General features: G+C 45.8%; 1 protein-coding gene across 1 annotated transcript in view; it reads right to left on the bottom strand.

Moving 5' to 3' along the window:
• Positions 1–22,270, bottom strand: part of SPTAN1 (spectrin alpha, non-erythrocytic 1) — a 79,516-nt gene that overhangs the window by 46,449 nt on the left and 10,797 nt on the right. Inside the window, exons 4-19 of the mRNA XM_008058307.2 lie at positions 18,528–18,668; positions 18,014–18,160; positions 14,904–15,037; positions 14,632–14,776; positions 14,114–14,268; positions 12,198–12,333; positions 10,104–10,205; positions 8,037–8,174; positions 6,537–6,647; positions 6,063–6,140; positions 5,769–5,924; positions 5,338–5,542; positions 4,338–4,519; positions 3,129–3,372; positions 2,811–2,933; positions 1,386–1,603 (exon numbers count right to left, since the gene is read on the bottom strand). Coding sequence (XP_008056498.2) covers positions 1,386–1,603; positions 2,811–2,933; positions 3,129–3,372; positions 4,338–4,519; positions 5,338–5,542; positions 5,769–5,924; positions 6,063–6,140; positions 6,537–6,647; positions 8,037–8,174; positions 10,104–10,205; positions 12,198–12,333; positions 14,114–14,268; positions 14,632–14,776; positions 14,904–15,037; positions 18,014–18,160; positions 18,528–18,668 — 2,415 coding nt within the window. The remainder of the gene's footprint in view (positions 1–1,385; positions 1,604–2,810; positions 2,934–3,128; positions 3,373–4,337; positions 4,520–5,337; positions 5,543–5,768; positions 5,925–6,062; positions 6,141–6,536; positions 6,648–8,036; positions 8,175–10,103; positions 10,206–12,197; positions 12,334–14,113; positions 14,269–14,631; positions 14,777–14,903; positions 15,038–18,013; positions 18,161–18,527; positions 18,669–22,270) is intronic.

Below are 22,270 nucleotides of genomic sequence, written 5' to 3'. Positions count from 1 at the left end.
ATATATATATATATGTATATATGGGGTATAATTCAGGGTTAGGTATACAGATGTTCACTATGCAAGTACCCTTGTTGATAAGGTGTGGCTTCCCCTCCCCTGGCAGTTTCCCACTACTGCCAATTCCTTTTTGTTTTTGTTTTTTTGAGTTGGAGTCTCACTCCATTGCCCAGGGTGGAATGCAGTGGCATGTTCATGGCCACCCCAGCACTGACCTGCTGGGCTCAGGCGATCCTTCCACCTCAGCCTTCCAAGTAGTAGAACTATAGACACATGCTACCACGCCTGGCTAATTTTTTGATTTATTGTAGAGATGAGGTCTCGCCAGGTTGCCCAGGGTGTTCTCGAACCCGTGGGGCTCAGGCAATCTCCTCCACATCAGCCTCCCAAAGTGCTGGGATTACACGCTTGAGCCACCATGCCCAGCTAAATCCCTTATGGTATTACGATAGCTGTTCAAGGTCTGCTTTTGAGTGAGAACTAATTTTTTTATTTACTGCAGAGACAAGGTCTTGCCAAGTTGCCCAGGATGATCTTGAATCCCCGGGTTCAGGTAATCCTCTAACCTCGGTCTCTCAAAGTGCTGGGATTACAGGCATGGGTCACCATGCCTGGTTCCTAGACCTTTATGAATAAAATTTAAGAGTTGTTCGCTGGGTGTGGTGGCTCACACCTGTAATCCCAGCACTTGGGGAGGCAGAAGCAAGAGGACTGCCTGAGTTCTGGGGTTTGAGACCAATCTGAGAGCATGGTGAGACCTCGTCTCTACAATAAATCAAAAAATTAGTCAGGTATGGTGGCACATGCCTGTGATTCCAGCTACTTGGAAGACTTGAGGCAGAAGGATCACCTGAGCCCAGCAGGTCGAGGTTGCAGTGGTAATAAGTATGCCACTGCACTCTAGCCTGGGTAATAGAGTGAGATTGTGACTCAAAAACAAAAAACAAAACAAAACAAGAGTTTTAGTCAAAAAATAGATGACCAGTCAAAAAACCAAGTGTGTATATATAACGGTACGTTGGTGTGTGTATACATGCATATGGGCATGTCTGTGTGTAGTCGGTGTGTGGATGTGTATGCATGTAGGTGTGTTGGATATTTTTGCATGGATGTTGGTGTGTACACATGCATGAATGTGTGAGAGCCCACAGATGAAACAAGAACGGCAAATGATAATGGCTAAAGGCAAGTGAATGGCAGTCTCCTCTCTTTTAGGTCTGACTCAATTTCCATAATATAAAGTAGAAAATGGGCTCCAAAACACATTAAGAAACCATTACCGATGCTGCAGCTCCCATGGGCCATCCCTTCTCCTGACCTGTTTCTCAGTGCAAGCCCCACTCTGTTCTCCTGGCAGGCATGGTATGTCCCAAGCACATGGTTACCTCAGCAGAGTCCTCATCCTTGCCATAGTCAGTGCTGCCCACGATGGGCTCCTTCTCCCGCATCCAGGACTCAGCTTCATTGGCGTCGGCAAAGTACTGCTGGGCCTGCAGGGAATCCTCCAGGTCCTGCCGTCGCTGCGAGGCTTTGGCCTTCAGTGCCTCCCACTTCTGGTTCAGCTCGTGAAGCTTGGCCTTCACATCCTCTGCAGCAAAATGGCCTGGAAGGCGGGCAGCAGGAAGAAAGGACAACCAAAGTACATGACATGTCACAGAAGGACAAAAAGAGCTCTTTCACATGTTCATAGCAATTTTGTTAGTATGTTTCATGACTGTGCCTCTTCACAATTCCAATTTTTATGAGAGGCTTGGTTTCCAAGCCTTTACTAAACTGTCTCATTTTTGGCCTCTGCAAACCATGATTTCTGTCTAGACTCTTAAGAAGCAGATCTTGATCTCCCAAATTGGCATTAGTGATAGTATCATAAAGAAATAATAAGCCGGGCTCGGTGGCTCAACCTGTAATCCCGCAACTTTGGGAGACTGAGGTGAGTGGATTGCCTAAGCCCGCGGGTTCGAGACCCGCCTGGGCAACTTGGCGAGACCTCATCTCTACAATAAATCAAAAATCAGCCGGGCGTGGTAGCGTGCGCCTGTAATTCCGGCTACACGGAAGGCTGAGGTGGAAAGATCACCGGAGCCCGGCAGGTCGAGGCTGCGGTGGCCGGGAGCGGCCACTGCACTCTAGTCTGGGTGACAGAGTGAGATTCCAACTCAAAAAAAAACAAAAAGAAATAATAAAAACAGTAGCTGGCAGTTCTTAATCACTGACACGTGCAGACACTCTTATTCAGGCCTTTTACCCATGTGGTCTCATTTAAGCCTCATGTCTACACCAGGAGAAAAGTGTTGTCATTTCTATTTACAGATAAGAAATTCAGTCTCAGGCCAGGCACAGTGGCTCATGCCTGTAATCCCAGTACTGTGGGAGGTGGAGGTGAAAGGAGTGCCTGAGCCCAGGAGTTAGAGACCAGCCTGGGCAACTTGGCAAGACCTCGTCTCAACAATAAATCAGAAAATTGGCTGGGTGTGGTGGTATGTGCCTGTAGTTCCAGCTATTTGGAAGGCTGAGGCAGAAGGATTGCCTGAGCTTAGCAGGTCAAAGCTGTGGTAGCCATAAGCGTGCCATTGCACTCTAGCCTGGGTGACTGAGTGAGACTGGAACTCAAAATAAAGAAAAAGAAAGAAAGAAAAAGAAATTCAGGCTCAGAAAGCGTGAGGGCTAGTCAAAGTCATACAGTCAGGAAAGAAAAGAGATGGTATTCAAACCCAGAGCACAGCCTGCTATGCCCACATGAACATTCACTTGGCAAAGAAGGAAGACATGAAGAACCATGCCAGGCCCAGTCGCTGATGGTGATCACTCACCTTCCTCCACCATGGCGTTCCCTTTCTGGGTAACTGCTTTGATGCGGGGTTCATGTCCAGCAATTTCTGCTTGTAAGGCTTGATGTTTCTTTAGCAGATTTTGGACCCCAATCAGATCCTTGCCTGAAAGCAGAAACCAATCTCCAGTCATCTGACCACGAAGAGAAAATTCTGCACTAATTTGTCACTCTTAGCTACCACTGCGGATCCAGTTTAATAATTTAAATTTCACCTGCTCATTGTGACCTGAGCCCCCTTTTTGCTACAATGGTATAGCTCTTTCCTAAGTTGATTCCCACCTGAGGGAGGCACACTGACCTCTGTTGGTGGACGCGGCAATGGGCTCCTTCTCTCGAATCCATGTCTCCTCATCCTCAACATCCCGGAAAAGCTGCTGCAACCGCAGAGAGTCGGCCAGTTTCTGCTTCCGGGCAACCATGGGTTCCTTGAGTGCCTCATAGCGAGCTACAAGGGCTTCCTGCTTCTTCTTGATGTTTTCAGCATCAAAATGGCCAGCATCTTGGAACTGGCGGGCCTGAATAGTGATGCCATCGATTCGGTCCTGGGGATGGGAATGGACAGAATTTTGAAAGCCTAAGGAAGTGTTGAGTAACTATGTTGTGTGTACTTTTCCTTTTTTTTTTTTTTTTTGAGTTGGAGTCTCACTCTGTCGCCCAGACTGGAGTGCAGTGGCCGCTCCCGTCCACCGCAACCTCGACCCGCTGGGCTCCGGCGATCCTTCCGCCTCAGCCTTCCGAGTAGCCGGAATTACAGGCGCGCGCTACCACGCCCGGCTGATTTTTTGATTTATTGTAGAGATGAGGTCTCGCCTACCCAGGCGGGTCTCGAACCCGCGGGCTCAGGCAATCCACTCACCTCGGCCTCCCAAAGGCGCGGGATTACAGGCTGAGCCACCGAGCCCGGCTCCTTTTTTTTTTTTTTTGAGATGGTGTATCACTGTGTCACACAGGCTGGAGTGCAGTGGTATGCTCATGGCCAGTGTAGTCTTGACCTGCTGGGCTTAGGCGATGCTTCTGCCTCAGCCTTCCAAGTAAACCACAGGCGCAAACTACCATGCCCAGCTAATTTTTTGATTTATTGGAGAAACTAATAAATCTCACCAAGTTGCCAAGGCTGGTCTGGAACCCCTAGGTTCAGGCCATCGTCTCACCTCCACCTCCCAAAGTGCTGGGATTAAGATGTGAGTCACCGTGCCTGGCTTGTTGTGGACTTTTCTAGGCTGACTTTATTACTCTGGGTATGGTTTTATCCTATATGAAGAAAAATTAACAAGGTCCTTATTTTTCCACCCCTGTGAGTACTCTTTCTGCTATCTCCTTCCCTCATTTTGGGATCCCAGAAAGCCCTGAGTGAAGACAATTTAATTTGAGGAGACTAGAATTACCTGAGAAAATCAACATATTTCATCTCTCCCAAAAATCGGTTGGTCTGGAAATAAAGGGTCATTCTTCCCTGTGTGGCTTCTGCATGCACCTGCCTGACAACAACCCTCAGCCCACACCCTACCTGATGGGCAGCCACATCTGCCTCCAGCAGGGCGTGTTTCTTCTGGAGGTTCTGGACGTTGGTAAGGTCCTTGCCATAATCATCAGAAGCCAAGTGACCTTCTACTTCATACAGCCACAATTCAATATCCTCAACATTGCGATTAAATTGCTGTTGCTGATTAGCTTCACGTAGCTTTATTCCTAACCAAGGAAGAAATATGAATTTTCTGGGGTTTTTTTTTGGGGGGGAGTTGGGGTCTCATTCTGTTACCCAGGCTGGAGTGCAGTGGTTCACTGCAACCTTGACCTCTGGGGCTCAAACGATTTTCCCAATTCAGCCTCCCAAGTAGCTGGGATTACAGGCATATGCCACTATGCCTGGCTAATTTTTAAAATTTTTTGTAGAGATGAGCTCTTACTATGTTGCCCAGGCTGGTCTCAAACTTCTGGGCTCAAGCAATCCTACTCAGCCTCCCAAAGTGCTAGGATTATAGGTGTGAGCCACTGCGCCTGGTTAAATTTTCTGTTGCTTAATGATATCCTTCTACCAACACTGTTCAGAAACAATCGTATTTTAATGAAGGCCTATGAGTTGGAATTTTAGTTACTATTTCACTCCCATCACAAAGGGAAAGAAAACACAAACTATAATTTCTACTCTACCTGCCAGAGGCTGAATTAAAGGTTTGAAAAGCATTCTAACCCCCATGAGACAGGGGCACTTGGAAGTTATGAAATGCTCTTGGCTCACAGCTGAACTTTGATTTTCAGAGATGAGGTCCAATTCATTTCCTTCTCATTCAGACATACTGATGACCCAGCACAGCCAACCACATTTACCAGATCAGCAAAGCATCAAGAACCTAAGCCCAAGTAACTCCTACATAGGAAATTATCGCTGGTGTCCAAAGTCGTTCACCTCACATTACCAGGGTGACATATATTCCTAGACATTTAAGGAAGGGGTGTTTAGTTCCCTAGACATTCCTATCACAATCCAATGAAACATTTTCTCTTACCCTTCAGTTCTGTGGCTTCTAGAAGTTTCTTCCACAAACTGATCACCTCATTCATACGAGCTGCTACTTCATCTTTGGCATAGTGGTTAACGTCAATCAGCTTCTGCCCAGCTTTCTCCAGGGCATCGATACGACTCTGGTTTGCTGAGAGCTCAGCCTCAAAAGCCTGATGCTTCTGTACTTTTCCCTGTAGGTTGGATGGGTCCTGCCAATAAGAGACAGAAGGGGGTTCTACTGTGAGCCTAAGTGCATCACGTTCCCTTGTACTGCCTTCATACTTCTTCTTTTGGGGGATGGATAATACAGTTAGCTTACATTAAATAGTGTGTGTTTTGGAATCCCCTATTTCTTTCTTTAACTCTAACTTATTTGTAAGAGCTGTGTTTGGCTCACTAACCAAGTGCTACATGGCCATGCGAACTGTACATTACTTTATAGGCTTCATCTGTGGCAGTTTTCATCTTCTCATTGACCCAGCTCTTGAGCTCATCAGAATCACGGAAGAACTGCTGCAAGTGGAAGGAGTCAGCCAGCTGGGCCCGGCGATGCATGGCTCTCTCATGAAGGGCGTTGCGGCGGCTCAGCAGCTACAAGACAAGGACCTCATGAATCCTGGTGCTTACTCCCAAAGGGATGCCCAGTTCAAGGGACTTAACTACAATGTCTCTCTTACAAGGGATATCCGCACACTAGAAGGAAGGAGCATGAAGAACCAAGACACTTACAGCATCTCGGCGAGTGGCCACGTCTTCCATTGCATAGTGGTTGTTCTGTATTAGCTTGGTTGCAAATTCATCTAAGGCCTAGGAAGAAAGATGAGCATTCGTCATTGGTAAGTACACTACTTCCTAGTTTGGTTTCTAGAGAAGAGTACTGCTGAACAGATCATAAAACACTCCAAGCCTTAACACAGATGTGTTTTCAGTGGGAAGAGTACTTCTTATATTAACTATGAATTACTTTCAGTGAAAGGTCAATCTCAGTTTGGAGACATCCAACAAGTAAATAATTTCATTCTATAGAGTTATGTTATATCTCCAAGCGACAGCATGTCACCATCATGGGACTTTAAGCTCCCATGGGAGTACTGTGCACACAGATCATGCGTCAAATCTGTTCAGACAGACACCTTTTAGGAAAAGAGACTTTGGCTTAATCTAAAAATCATCTGAAGGCACTGACAGCAAGAAGCATCTTACTGTAATCTTTTCCTCCTGGGCGCTGAGGGATTTCTCAAAGTCCTCATGCTTCTTGAGAAGCGCTTCCACGCTATCCAAGGAATCTCCCAAGTCCTCATTCAACAGGAATGCCTTGCAAAAGGAAAAAAATATTCAGGAAAACATCCTATTCCTCTGATTATCTCAGGCTGGAAAACAAAGAATATTTTGGCCAAATACAAAAAGGAGGAAAGAGCTTCTATGGCTGTTAAACATCTAAGATGTCATCTGGTGTAAAATTTACTTAAAATCAATCCAGTAATATCATGAAATCCTTATTCCACCTTCCAACCAAATAACATTTGTTGCTTGTATTAGATTTAGATTCTGTATAATGCTAAGTTCTATGAAAAAAAAATTTTTTTTGATTAAGAGTCTTACTCTGTCACCCAGATTGGAGTGCAGTAGCACGCTTATGGCCACCGCAGCCTCAACCTGTTGGGCTCAGGCGATCCTTCTGCCTCAGGCTTCCAAGTAGCTGGAACTACAAGTGTGCACTACGCCCAGCTAATTTTTTTTGATTACTGTAAAGACGAGGTCTTGCCAAGTTGCCCAGGCTGGTCTCCAACCCCTAAGCTTAGCCAATCCTCTCGCCTCAGCCTCCCAAAGTGCTGGGATTACAGGCATGCACCATTGCACCTGATGAAATTAAATCTCTTTAATGAAACATTTCATATCACAATAATCTGAAAACCTGGGCCGTTTCTTTTTCAAGACAGGGTCTCACTCTATGATCCAGGCTGGAGTGCAAAGGCATGATCACAGCTCCCTGCAGCGTCGATGATCCTGTCTCAGCCTCTCGATGCTGGGACTACAGATGCGTACCACTATGCTTGGTTATTTTATTTTTATTTTTATTTTTAGAGTTGGAGTCTCACTCTGTCACCCAGGCTGGAGTACAGTGGCACACTCACGGACACCACAGCCTTGACCTGCTGGGTTAGGCGATCTTCCACCTCAGCCTTTGGGGTAGTATGTATTTGTAAGTTTCAAAGTGTCTTGGAATATAAAATTACCTGAGGAATATTCCTCAGGCAATTTCATATTCTAAGACATTTTGAACTACAGGCATGTGCCACGCCCAGCTACTTTTTTGATTTATTGTGTAGAAGAGGTCTCGCCAAGTTGCCCAGGCTGGTCTTGAACCCGTGGGCTCAGGCAATTCTCTCACCTTGGCCTCCCAAAGTGCTAAGATTATAGGTGTGAGATTATAGGCGCCTAGCCTACTTCAATTTTTATTGTTAAGTCAAGGTCACACTATGTTGCTCAGGGTATCACTGTGCCCAGCCCTGGGGCCTTTTCTGAGAGCCTCACAATCTCAGCAAGGAGAGATGCTGACAGATGCTTGCTTAATTTGCCCTCTTCATTTGATTCACAACTGAAGCGGTGCTGATTTCCTAAAGCAAAATAAGCCAGCTACCCGTGGGGGAGACAGAACACAGGTTTCTCACATAAATGGCAAAGCTGAGGCTCCCAGATTACCTCCTGCTTGCTCATCCAGTTGTCCACCTGCTCAGTGTCCCGGTAGAAGAGTTGCAGGTCCATGCACTGCTCATACTGCTGTCTGCGCAGCTCCCACAGCTCCAGCAGCGCTGCTCTCTCCTCAGAAAGTATGGTGAGCTGGAGGGAGACGGGGGACACAGCCAGGCAGGAGAAGTCAGACCCAGTGCCACTGAGTTGCCAGAACAGCTGCCCTGGAATTCCTAATCCTAGTGCTAATCTGCAGGCCTTTTTTCTGATTTGCAAAAGGGAAAGAACAACATCCACTTGTATGTGTACATGCAACATAAGAGGGATGCTCTGCTCTAATTAATCTAGAATTAATGTACTGCCACATCATCACAAATGATTATACGTAAAAATGCTAAATAAATTCCCAGGTAGAAGAAAAGGACATGCATCTTGAAGTGAGGCAGGATAAATGGAGTAGGGACTGTCAAATGAGAAATGTCAGTTGAAGGGGTGTGCTACAGTATGTGGTAAATAAATTCATGAATGCCCTAGACATAATTTTGCGGGTCAAGAGTTACTGATGATAGTCTGCCTTCGAAATGTCTCCTCTTAGTCTATGTAATAAAAAAAGATAAAAATAAAGATATATAAATCATTATTTAGCTAATATTCCTCAGGCAATTTTATATTCCAAGAAACTTTGAAACTTACCATTACATATACACATACATATAATTTTATCTATCTTTGGAGACAGGATCTCGTTCTGTCTTCCAGGCCGCAGTGCAGTGGTATAATCATAGTTCACTTTAATCTTGAACTCCTGGAGTCAAGAAATTTTCCCACTGCTGCTTCCTAAATAGCTGGAACTACATGCATGTACCACCCAGCTAGCCTTTTAAAAAAAATTTTTTTTTTGAGTTGGAGTCTCATTCAGTCGCCCAGACTGGAGTGCAGTGACCGCTGCTGGCCATCGCAGTCTCAACCTGCTGGGCTCCGGCGATCCTTCTGCCTCAGCCTTCCAAGTAGCTGGAACTAACAGGCACGCGCTACCACGCCCGGCTAATTTTTTTGATTTATTGTAGAGATGAGGTCTCGCCAAGTTGCCCAGGCGGGTCACAAACCTGCAGGCTCAGGCAATCTACTTACCTCGGCCTCCCAAAGCGCGGGATTACAGGCTGAGCCACCAAGCCTGGCCTTTTAAAATATTTTGTAGAGGCAAGGCCTTGCTATGTTTCCCAAGCTGGTCTTCCTGCCTCAATCTCCCAAAGCACTGGGATTACAGACTTGAGCCATCGTTCCCAACCTACATTATCATTTTATAAAAAATTATTTCCTCCTTCCTCCAACTATTTATTTATTTATTATTTAAATAAATAGAGACAAGGTCTCACTATATTTCCTACACTGGTCTTAAACTCCTGGACTCAAGTAATTCTCCTGCCTTGACCTCCCAAAGTGCTGTGATTACAGGTGTGAGCCATCATACCTGGCCCTTACTCCAACTTTTTTTCTTCTTTTTTTGAGTTAGAGTCTCACTCCGTCACCCAGGCTGGAGTTCAGTGGCATGCTCACGACCACCTCAGCATCGGCCTAATGGGCTCAGGCAATCCTTCTGCCTCAGTCTTCCAAGTAGCCAGAACTACAGGCACGCTACCATGCCTGGCTAATTTTTTGACTTATTGTAGAGATGAGGTCTTGCCAAGTTGTTTGACACCAGGCTGGTGTCAAACCTGTGGGCTCACCTCGGCCTCCTGAAGTGCTGAGATTACAGGCTTGAGCCACTGTGCCTGGCCTTACTCCAACTCTTAATGCGAACTCAACTCACTTCAGAAAGTCCCCATTATGCTGAAAATGTGCTACCCATGTCCTAAATAACAGGTACTGTTTGTTGGATCAATCAACACACTGTATATACATCTTTTAAAAAATTATCTGCAGAGAAAAGACACTCCTTTTCAGGCAGAATTTCTGAATAGGTTTCTCACAAATTATGGTGAATGCAATCTCTAAAAATTTAAAGATAAACAATAGCTTTCAGAGACATCATGAAAGAACCTAATTTCCTCCTCCAAAGCTCCTTTTCTGCTCTCTTACCTTCTCCCTCACTTCATCTGAGGCATAATGACCAGCAGCAAGCAGTGCCTGTCCAGATTCATCTGCAGATTTAAAGCTATCTTCATGAGCATCAATTTCTCCCTATTGGGGAAAAAAGAAACTACTTGTGCCCAGCATCTTATAATTAAAAACAAAAAACAAAATACAGGTGTTGAATTTTAAATAATCATTACAAGTCAGACTATCACATCTAAAAAGAGGAACAGAATGAAAAATTAGGCCGGGTTTCCTATATATGATCAGTTTAGGTCAGCAAGTGTGAGAAGATCACTCATTGATGTAGTCTTTTTCTGCTGACACCTCTCATTTGTCATGGTTCTACACATTCGTGTGGGTCTGAGTTCTTTCTTCTCGTCTAATGGTCAATCTGTTTCCCTTGTGCCAAATGGATTTATTTACTATGGCTTTATTGTACCTAGTAGAGTGAGCCCCTCCGCTGGCCCCCACGATTTGCTTCAAAATCAGTTTTGAAATCAGCTTACCTCATTTGAAACACACACACCCCTGCTGGGCTTCTGACTAGAATTTCACTGTATATATCCTGGTGAGAATTTATACCTTTACAAAAGATCATTCTCATCCATGGACCAGATAAGTTATTCCACCTATTCAGTGTTTCTTTAATGTCTTTCAACAAAGTTTTAGTTTTCGCCATAAATGTCTTACTCAATTTTTGTTACATTTATTCCCAAGTAACTTATATTTTCTGCTGTAATTATAACTAGTATTTTAAAAACAATATTTCTGTTGCTAGTGTAAAGAAAGATGCCTGAATTTTTTTTTTTTTTTTTTGTAGAGATGAGGTCTCGCCTGCCCAGGCGGGTCTCGAACCTGTGGGCTCAGGCTACCCACTCACCTCTGCCTCCCAAAGGCACGGGATTACAGGCTGAGCCACCGAGCCCGGCTAGATGCCTGATTTTTAGTATATTTATTTCAAATCTAACACATTCAGACTTCTCAGAAGGCTTAATGATAAAATAATTTAAAAGATCCTGTGTAGCCATTGCTTTACTAGACTAGACTCTGGTGTGGTCGTGTGCTCTTTGAGCTGTGACTACTGCCATATTTCCTAAGCTCTGGCTCCCTCTCCTACCTTGGAGAGGTGAATCCTCTCTCTCTCACTTACTTTCTAAAAAAATTATATTTTCTTTTTTTTTTTTGAGTTGGAGTCTCACTCTGTCGCCCAGACTGGAGTGCAGTGGCCGCTCCCAGCCACCCCGCAGCCTCAGCCTGCTGGGCTCCAGTGATCCTTCCACCTCAGCCTTCTGAGTAGCCGGAATTACAGGCATGCGCCACCACGCCCAGCTGATTTTTTTAATTTATTGTAGAGATGAGGTCTCGCTACCCAGGCGGGTCTCGAACCCACGGGCTCAGGGAATTCACTCACCTCAGCCTCCCAAAGGCGCGGGATTACAGGCTGAGCCACCGAGCCCGGCTAAAAAAATTATATTTTCTAATGTAAAAAAAAGGAGAAAAGATCCTGTGTAATAATAGTGTTTCCCAAATTACTCAGAAAACCTTTCTTTTTAAGGTAAAGCTTATTAAGGTCTCATAAAACTAGTTTTTCATGGAACATACTTTGGAGAAACACAAGAATAAGAAATTGAGATTAGTAAACTAACTATGAAATTCAGAAAAGACTTGTTTTTTTGAGTCAGGGTCTCCCTCTGTCGCCCAGGCTGGAGTACAGCACAATCAACTCACCATTGACTCAACCTCCTGGGCTCAAGTGATCCTCCTGCCTTGGCCTCCCTAAGTGCTGGAATACAGGCATGAGCCACCACATCAAGCCTAACAAAGACATTTTTTGGATGATACAGGATCTGGTGTGTAGTAGCCCCTCTACTTTGCAAGAGTTCATCTCTGTTTCTATGGAGCATAGTTCATCTCCTGACATTTAGCCCTCTACTAGAAGCAGGTAAAGCAGGTCTCCAAAGGCAAAACCAACAATCCTGATGATGGAAGATACCTGTGAATGATGCTGCACCAACTCCAACTCGGCCTCACCAGACAGTGAAGACAGGTACATGATAAGACAATGTCTTTATTTCTGGAAGGTCCTGGACATACTACCTTGTGCTCTTGGTGCCTGTCCAGCAGAGCTTCAGCCCCAGCCACATCATTAGCAAGCTCATCTGCATTGATGAGGGCTTTCATCTCTGTCACCCAGCTGGTAAGGTCCCGGAAGTCAGCAAGGAAGCGCTGAAGCCTAGGGAGATGAAAGATAAGTCATCAGATGTCTCCAATGGAGGCTCCAGGGTGGAAAATGGCCTCCCTAAAGCTCTGAATTCTGTGGTCTCAAAAGTCTAACAAACTATACAAACTCTAGTTCTGGGAGATATGGAAGTCTCTCAATCTACACTGTAAAGGAAAGTAAGAGAAAGCTGAAAATCAATGTTTTTTTCCAATCCAAGTCTCACTCTGTCACCTAGGCTGGAGTGCAGTGGTATGCTCACAGTCACTATAGCCTCGACCTGCTGGGTTCAGGTGATCCTTCTGCCTCAGCTTTCCAAACAGTCAGAACCACAGGTGTGCACTACCACATCTGGCTAATTTTTTGCCTATTGTAGAGATAAGATCTCATCAAGTTGCCCAGGCTGGTCTCGAATCTCTGGACTCAGGCAGTCCTCTCACCTCTGCCTCCCAAAGTGCTGGGATTACAGGTGTGAGCCACTGTACCAGGCCTGAAATCAAGTCTTTAAAACTTAGTTCAGGCTGCATAAAGTGGCTCATGCCTATAAACTCAGTACTTTGGGAGGCCAAGGCAAGAGGATTGCCTGAGTCCAGGGGTGCAAGACCAGTCTGGGTGACTTGGTGAGCCCTCATCTCTATAATAACTCAAAAAAATTACCAGGAACTTGGAAGCTAAGCAGGGTTGGGCACGGTTAGCACTTGGATGGGAAATCGCCTGGGAATACCATAGGCCAGGCGCGGTGGCTCAAGACTGTAATCCCATCACTTTGGGAGGCCGAGGCAAGAGGATTGCCTGAGTTCAGGGATTCAAGATCAGCCTGAGCAATTTGGTGTGAAACCTCATCTCTACAACAAATAAAAAAATTAGCTGGGAGTGGTGGCACCCGCCTCTAGTCCCAGCTATTTGGGAGACTGAAGCAGGAGGACTGCCTAAGCCCAGGAGGTTGAAGCTGCAGGTGAGCCATGATCCTGCCTCTGCACTCCAGCCTGGGCAAAAGAGTGAGACCTCAACTTAAAAAAACAAACCAAAAAAACCCCCCCAAAAAACCCTTAAAAACTTAGGCTCTATCACTACAATGCCCTCAATTTGTCCTACATTTTCATCTTTGTTATTCCCAGGTTCAACCCCTGGTCAGTAAGAAGCATTCTTTTCCTTTCCAATCCTTGATTCACTCAATTTGAATAAGAGATTTCAAATGCTCAGATATATTTGAGGAAATGTCTTCAGAAGGGATACTTTCACTTCTGGTAGTCATAATGCAGTGAAACAGGATGTAAAAATTTAAGTTACAAATATTACAGATACACTACACAGTTGCCAGCCTCCAAACAAATAGAATATGGGTAAGAAAAAGTGATCAAGCCGGGCTCGGTGGCTCAGCCTGTAATCCCGCGCCTTTGGGAGGCTGAGGTGAGTGGATTGCCTGAGTCCGCAGGTTCGAGACCCGCCTGGGCAGGCGAGACCTCATCTCTAAAATAAATCAAAAAAATTACCCGGGCGTATAGCGCGCGCCTGTAATTCCTGCTACTCGGAGGCTGAGGCGGAAGGATCGCCAGAGCCCAACAGGTTGAGGCTGTGGTGGCCGGGAGCGGCCACTGCACTCCAGTCTGGGTGACAGAGTGAGACTCCAACTCAAAAAAGAAAAAGTGATCTGCATTTGTAGGTAACACGTGGCAGAGTACACAGAAACTTTCTCAGAACACAGACCTGACCCCTTAATTCTGCCATCAACTCTTCTCAATGAGTCTGTCAAATGATACTGGTTGTGAGGACCTGGAGGATTTGTTATTCGCACCTATATGAGTCATTGAGCCGTGCATGTCTCTCGGCCGCCCGAGTGCGGATCTGCTCCCAGTTCGTAATCAGCTCCTCTCGCTTCACCTGAATCTGAGTAGCGCTCAGGGGATGGGACTGCTGCAGGCGGTCAGCCTCGGCACACAGGGCTTTCACCTAGAAGCATACTCTATCAGAAATGTTCTCCTGACCCTTGGTAACTGATTTAAAAAATCAGCTGCTTTCACAAAAAACTGAGTACCGCATGTTCTCACTCATACATGGGACCTGAACGTTAATCACATTAGCACAAGGGAGGGATCAGCAGTTGCTGGGCACTGCCAGGGGAGGGAGGGAGGGAGAAACGAGTACATAACAACACAAAGGATACCTGGTTTCAAACCAGGGTAAGTGAGGGGCAGTTGGAAACCCTAACTTCACCTGATGCAACCTACTTGTGCATTAATTTTTACTTGTACCGCACATCTCTAAAATAAAATAAAAAAGTTTAAAAAAGAATCAGTGGCTTCCAAAACCCACCTTGTCCTCAAGAGCAGCAAGATCCCTCTCCAGACCCTCATGCTTCCGAAGCAGAGCCTGAACACTTGCCAGGTCTCGGCCAAAGTCATCGGAGGCCATTAGCTGCTCCTTTTCCTTAATCCAGCTGATGGTCTCATCCACGTCCCTACAGAACAGAGTCACCAGTTAATCCACACACCGATTAGGAGAACTAGGACCAAGACCCAGTCAGTCTGTCCTTTACCATACCCTCCAAGGAAAGGCCCATTCCCCAAGCCCGCTCTGCTTGGCACCTGTTGAAGCGCTGAACCTCAGCAGCCCCAAAGAGCTTTCCCTGCCTCTGGAGAGCCAGTCCCTTCAGTCGCTGCCAGGCTGCATTAACTTCATCCTGCTTGGTCTTGATCAGTTCCTCCTCAGGGTGCTGTTCCTAAACAAGGAAGAGCAGGAGACTGGATTTGGTCCGTAACCTCTGGCTCCTCCAACTAGTTACCCTGGGTGAGGTTCCCTGAGGTGCATGTGTTAGCAAATCATCATTCCGAAAAAAATCCACAACAGAAGAAACACCAGTCTGTGCGAAGCACATTACAACTCAAAAGAGCTTCTATTTCCTTTTATATAAAAGGGGGAGATACAATCGGGCTTGGAGGCTCAGCCTGTAAACCCAGCACTTTGGGAGGCAGAGGCAACTGGTTTGCCTAAGCCTGTGGATTCGAGACCAGACAGGGCAACTTGGTAAGACCTCGTCTCTACAAGAAATCAAAAATTAGCCAGGTGTGGTAGTGCGCACCTGTAGTTCCAGCTACTTGGAAGGCTGAAGGATTGCTGAGCCCAGCAGGTCGACACTGGGGTGGCCATGAGCGTGCCACTGTACTCCAGCCTGGGCGACAGAGTGAGACTCCAATTCAAAAAAATAAAAAAAGGGAGGATCCATTATCTATCCCTTGGATAGTCTGGTTAGTCTATAAAGTGGTTATGTGCAAAAGTACAAAAAACCTTTATGTAGCCAGGCTCGGTGGCTCAGCCTGTAATCCCACGCCTTTGGGACGCTGAGGTGAGTGGATTGCCTGATCACGCGGGTTCGAGACCTGCCTGGGCAACTTGGCAAGACCTCATCTCTACAATAAATCAAAATCAGCCAGGCGTGGTAGCGCGCGTCTATAGTTCCAGCTACTTGGAAGGCTGAGGCGGAAGGACCACCAGAACCCAGCAGGTCAAGGCTGCAGTGGCCAGGAGGGGCCACTGCACTCCAGTCTGGGTGACAGAGTGAGACTCGAACTCAAAAACAAAACAAAACAAAAAAACCTTTATATTAATAAACACTTTGGCTGCAACTCTGTGGTGGCTTCATCAATGTACCCATCTGCCCCAGCTGCTTGAAAATTTGGAATTTCAAATGTTCATGAGGGTATTAAGAATTCCTGCCCATATACATGGTTTTCAGGACTCAAGGCTTCAGACTGGAAAAATTACTTTTTCTTTTTGAGACAGGGTCTTGCTATGTTACCTAGGCTAGTCCCAAACTCCTGGGCTCAAGTGATCCTTCTTCCTCAGCCTCCTGAGGGACTAGGACTACAGACATGTACCATCACACCTGGCTTGGAGACATTTCTTTAAACGTACACTTCCCTACTAATCACATTTGTGTTTTGTTTTAATAAAAATAACAGGCAGCCGGGCTCGGTGGCTCAGCCTGTAATCCCGCGCCTTTGGGAGGCTGAGGTGAGTGAGTTGACTGAACCTGCGGGTTTGAGACCCGCCTGGGCAGCGAGACCTCATCTCTACAATAAATCAAAAATCAGCCGGGCATGGTAGCGCACGCCTGTAGTTCCGGCTACTTGGAAGGCTGAGGCGGAAGGATGGCCAGAGCCCAGCAGGTCGAGGCTGTGGTGGCCGGGAGCGGCCACTGCACTCCAGTCTGGGCGACAGAGTGAGACTCCAACTCAAAAAAAAAATAATAATAACATGCAAAGTAATAAGGTAAAGCCTTTCAGGGTTCTGGCCTGCCTGTTCTTCTCAAGCATAACCTGGGGTGGTTGGGGAGGTAACACCCACCTATCAAGGGAAGGGGAGAGAGATTTCTGAGGAATGCTGATTATTCTTTCTCTTAACTGCTGACCAGAAAAAGAGAACGTGTACCAGCCCTGAAGCAGATTTATAAATTTAAAATGTATTATCTCCCAAATTTCCCTGAAAGTAGAAACTCTCTAATACCTACTACTTGATGTTTCTGGAGCTCTATGGACTCTGGAAGGGGAGGATGAATAAGAAGTTTATGCAACTGTATGCATAGGCCCCAAGGAAGGGTTGCCGTTCCCTCCTCATAGGCTCCAGAACTACAGTGGAGTGTCACCTCATTCCATGGCCCCAGGTTCCCAAGGGAGGCCAGAGAAGTAACCAGTAGGAAAGGAAGGGAGAAGCCATAAAGCAGAGGTGGACATGTGCCAACCTGAAGCCAGCGCCTGCCACCACACCCTCGTCTGAGAAACCTGAGACCAGCTTTCGCAGACCAATAAAAGCTTCGCTCAGCCCTACCTAGAGTGGGTGAAGGAAGAGCAAATGGACTCTGCCCTTCCTGCCCTAGGCAACAAGTTCAAAAGCATGTTCCAATTTAGGAGCAATTAGTGCTGTGCCTTATACCTAAATAAAACTCTCAGAAGCCAGGCACAGTGGCTTAGCCTGTAATCCCATGCCTTTGGGAGGCTGAGATGAGTGGATTGCCTGAGCCCGTGGGTTCGAGACTCGCCTGGGAAACTTGGTGAGACCTCATCTCTACAATAAATAAATAAATAAATAAATAATTAGCTGGGCGTGGTAGCATGTGCCTGTAGTTCCGGCTACTTGGAAGGCTGAGGCAGAAGGATCACTGAAGCCCAGCAGGTCAAGGCTGCGGTGGCTGGGAGCAGCCACTGCACTCCAGTCTGGGTGACAGAGTGAGACTCCAACTCAAAAAAACAAAAACAAAAAAAACTCTCAGACACTCTTCCCAAAACTTGCTCACTTGAAAATTAGGGGACCAATCATCAAAACTATCTTCTAGGCTGGAACAATAGCTCACACCTATAATCCCAGCACTTTGGGAGGCTGAGGTGAGAAGATTGCCTGAGACCACAGGTTCGAGACCAGCCTGGGCAGCTTGGCGAGATCTCATCTCTGCAATAAATCAAAAAATTAGCCGGGCATGCTGGCACGTGCCTGTAGTTCCTGCTTCTTGGAGGGCTGAGGCAGAAGGATCACCTGAGCTCAGCAGATTGAGGCTGAGGTGACCGTGAGTGTGCTACTGAACTCCAGTCTGGGTAACAGAATGAAACTCTGACTCAAAACAAATACCATAAAACTATGTTCTGAACAGACTGGAAGGTTCCCATAACAATGTGTGAGAAGCACACAGTACTTTGCTATTTACCTGAATGAGTTTGGCAGCAAACTGGTTCACTTCGTTGACTCTTTCCTCATGAGCAGCCATGTCTGTTTGAAACTCTTCAAATTTCTTCTGCAAAACCTCCACGTGCTCCAGGTCCTGGCCCAGCTCTTCAGAAGTCACAATCGCTTCCTATTCAGGGACCATAACAGAGCCAGAGTCACCACCCAACACTTGGTAGCAATGGCTCCAAGAAACACGAAGCAGGTACATTAAGAATGGAGCCATGTAATACAGTTTTCTATGTGCTTCATGCTTTTCGCTCCCCCCGTCGTTAAGAGTCTGCGCTCACATCATTTCTGTCTCAGAGACCCAGCCTTCAGGTGCAGAGGTGAATGCAGCTACGGAGCAGCTGAAGGCACAGTAGTCCCACCCCTACCCTTTCACTTCAACCGGCTGCATATGCACTAGCACCGGCTCTTGCCACACCAAGGAGGAGTGCCTGCCCACCCGCCTGCCCTCTGAGGAAGGCTGAGCCAACCTTCCTTCCCAAAAGTACCTTGTCGTTGATCCAGTCCATCACATCCTCACATTCTCGCAAGTATTGCACCAGCTTCTGGGCCTGCAGCAGCTTGATTCCCTTCTCCCGCATCTTCTCCAGAAGTAGCTCCCACTGGCGGTGCAGCTCCATCAAACGAGTCTGGAGGTTGAAAGTCAAATTTTTAGTCAGACCACAGCTAGCTCTTCCGAAGAGTTCTGATAAGTTAGAGACCTCACGGGGCTCTGAAAAAGCATCTTTTAAAAAGATAACCCCTATACTGAGAGGAAATAGGAAACATAACCAGGAGTGAGAAAAAGTACACACTTCACAGTGGTTCAGTAGGTCTTAAGGTTACAAAACAACTGACCTTTCATAGGCAGGTTTATTCTAGCTTACATCAGGAAAATCATTAATTATTGTTTGTATTATTAATTACATAATTAATATTGTTAATTATATAATTAACCCATTGATAAATATTAAATTATTATAGAGTAGGATTCCTAGGCAAAAAGACTAGTGGGAAAGGAAAGATGAGGAATTAATGTGGAAATTGAGCAGAAATTACTGAAAGGTATATTCTGAATTGATGGAGACAGGGGAAAAAAGAAGTCCTGTAAGCTTCATCGAAACATCCTAGTATAAAAGTAGAAAAGATGGAGTCCTGAAAAGTAATCAGGCCGGGCTCGGTGGCTCAGCCTGTAATTCCAGCACTTTGGGAGGCCGAGGTGAGTGGACTGCCTGAGCCCGCGGGTTCGTGACCCACCTGGGCAACTTGGCAAGACCACATCTCTACAATAAATCAAAAAATTAGCGGGGCGTGGTAGCATGCGCCTATAGTTCCAGCTACTTGGAAGGCTGAGGTGGAAGGATTGCTGGAGCCCAGCAGGTTGAGGCTGAGGTGGCTGGGAGCGGCCACTGCACTCCAGTCTGGGCGACTGAGTGAGACTCCAGCTCAAAAAAAAAAGAAAAAAGAAAAGTAATCAGCTACAAAAAGGATTCTTGGCAGAAAGTTTTGGAGCTTCTACAAAAAGACAGTTTGCAATATAATACAACTCAAGTGAGGTTTATTTCAAACTTCATCCAAGTGGCAGCCACAGGGCCAAACACTCACTTCCCAGCATCTTTGGGTTCTTACAGCACAGGCCCAGTAAGGTTTTGTCAAGAAATGGAGGAAACTGACCATCAATTCCACCTTAGATGGTGTATTCCCAGTATTCCAATCCAATCTCAATGCCTTGATTATGCCTACCCAAGATACTGGGAGTTTCGGTACAACACCAACAGACATAAAACAAACAAAAACACTAGCAGAAAAGAGGTCCGGGATCCACCCATCGTTGAGATGCCTCCTAGCAAGATAAAAATTTGAAAGCCATGGGACAGTCAACATGGGTGGATTCTCTTAGAAACACGTGTGGATGTTTCATTTGAAAGAAGGCAGCAGGGAAATAAATGCTCACACAATTCACTTCCACCACTGTTGGTTAAAACTGTGACCCACCACTGAGAAGGAAGTGAAAGGCATTCCAAGAAAGGAAGGGAAGCAACCGATGGCAAGTCAATACTCCACCTACTCGGATGTGGGACCCAATGTGGGTGGCGGTGACTATGGGGCGCCACGCCGTCCGGTACGGTGTGAAAGTCTAAACCAGTGACAGACAGGTTATCCAGGACACAGACATAGCCCTCACATACCACCCACCTTCCTCTCTGCTACCTCTGCCTGCCAACTAAGGTACTGAGTTATAAGACCACGTAAATGACCAAGCTGGGATCACTAGAGGAACTGTGAGTATGAAAGTCAAGACTAAGTGAAATCCCCCTGCTCAAATTAAAAAGGAGGCCACAGAACACTAGAGAAAAGTCTCTTACATTTTCACACACTCCAGTAAAGAACTAGGGCTAGCCCTGCCCCAGTACTGGAACAATTTCCCCATTCCTGGTGTGTGATCTTGCAAATATTGCAGGTTAAGGAGAGTTCAGTTTCACAGGCTTAACTAGTGTTTGAGCGTGTGAGTGGGTAGGGAGGCAGGTGCACTTCAGAAGCACATGGGACACCACCAGGGTGGGGAAGAGAGCTTGGCTCTGACAGGTGGATTTCTCACAGGGACATAAGCGAGCAGCAGGAGCCTTCAGAGAAGCAGATAGCAGAAACATTAAGAAAAGCAGAGAGGAATGCAATACAGGTTGGAAAAACAAAGCAAATAATTGTGACTGGAAAAACAAAGGCATACAGCAGACTGAAATTCCAGTTCTGTCATCTAATAGCTATGTGCTTTATGCAAGTAACTCAAATTCTCTGAGCTGTAGTTTCTACCCTTCTGTAACATGAAGATAATGGTCACCTTGCAAGCTAGCTATAAACATTAGGGATCAGCAAAGTGTCTGTAGCTACTAATAGTTACTCAACAAATTGTAGTTAACAGTATTTTTTTTTTTGAGTTGGAGTCTCACTCTGTCACCCAGGCTGGAGTGCAGTGGCATGCTCACAGCCACCGCAGCCTCAACCTGCTGGGCTCAGGCGATCCTTCCGTCTCAGCCTTCCAAGTAGCTAGAACTACAAGTGCGTGCCACCATGCCCAGCTAATTTTTTTATTTATTGTAGAGACGAGGTCTCACCAAGTTACCCAGGTTGGTCTCAAACCCCTGGGCTCAGGCAATCCTCTCACCTCGGCCTCCCAAGGTGCTGGGATTACAGGATTGAGCCACTGTACCCGGTTGTTAACAGTATTTTTAATGTAGCTTTAACAAGCTCTCTAAACAGGGCAGAGGGTACTAATAGACATGAACAAAGTTAGCTTGGGTCCTCCGCCTTTCCCTAGACTAATTCCTGAAGCCAAACAAACAATTGATCTATTTCTCATGTTCCCTGTCTGTAAACTGGTCACACTACCACAGAGCAGCCCCATTCACTCTGGTAAAACAACTGCTATCAAAGAAAGAACAAAGCATGCTGATTTCATTCACTGTTGGACTGTATACAAAATAGTAGGAAAATGAGCAGGCAGCTATCTGCATTTAATTGCAGATAATTAATTTCAGGTAATTAATACCTCAGTGTATTGCACTGCCCAACTGGGTTAAATGTAATTGAATAATTGGTCATATGGCATCTGGATTTCACTTTTGTTTCCTATTTACAATCATTACTAGGAATCATTAATAATTATTAATCATAAGCTTAGAGCTAATTGCAAATCTTTAATATGAGACTGCAGAGTACAGCTAACCAAATGTGTGACAACAAATATTTTTTGTTGAAAACCACTAGACTGATTCCCTCAGGGAACAAAACCTCCAAACGGTTATGAGGGAAGAGGGGATATGAAACATTCCTAGTTGAGGTTTAAGAACACAGATTCTGTCTAAATCTTCAGGATTGCTTTGACAGGTCAAGGAATAGAAAAGGCTAGGCCTCAATGTAATGTGGCTTTGGACAACAAAGAAGCAAAGAGAACACACAGCTAAATATGAGTGATATCAAAGACAGGTAAAAGCACCCGGTTACAAGAAATGTCACTAAGAGGTTTGTTTTTCCTTAATACCTTGAAATTAGAAATGTGCGACAAAGCAGAAAAGATCAATTACTACTTCAACTCCAATTAACTGGCACCAAAACAAGCCAGACTACAGAGTTCAAGGATTCCTGCCTCAAAGTCAGTCCTATCACCATGGTCACTGACCAAGAGGTGCCACAATTATTCTTTTTTTTTTTTGAGTTGGAGTCTCACTCTGTCGCCCAGACTGGAGTGTAGTGG

The sequence above is a fragment of the Carlito syrichta genome, unplaced genomic scaffold, assembly GCF_000164805.1.
Source record: "Carlito syrichta isolate Samal-C Ts95f unplaced genomic scaffold, Tarsius_syrichta-2.0.1 Scaffold303289, whole genome shotgun sequence".
In the NCBI taxonomy this organism is placed as follows: domain Eukaryota; kingdom Metazoa; phylum Chordata; class Mammalia; order Primates; family Tarsiidae; genus Carlito; species Carlito syrichta.
Note: the sequence above shows the minus strand (reverse complement) of the source record. Positions and strands in the feature narration are given on the sequence as shown.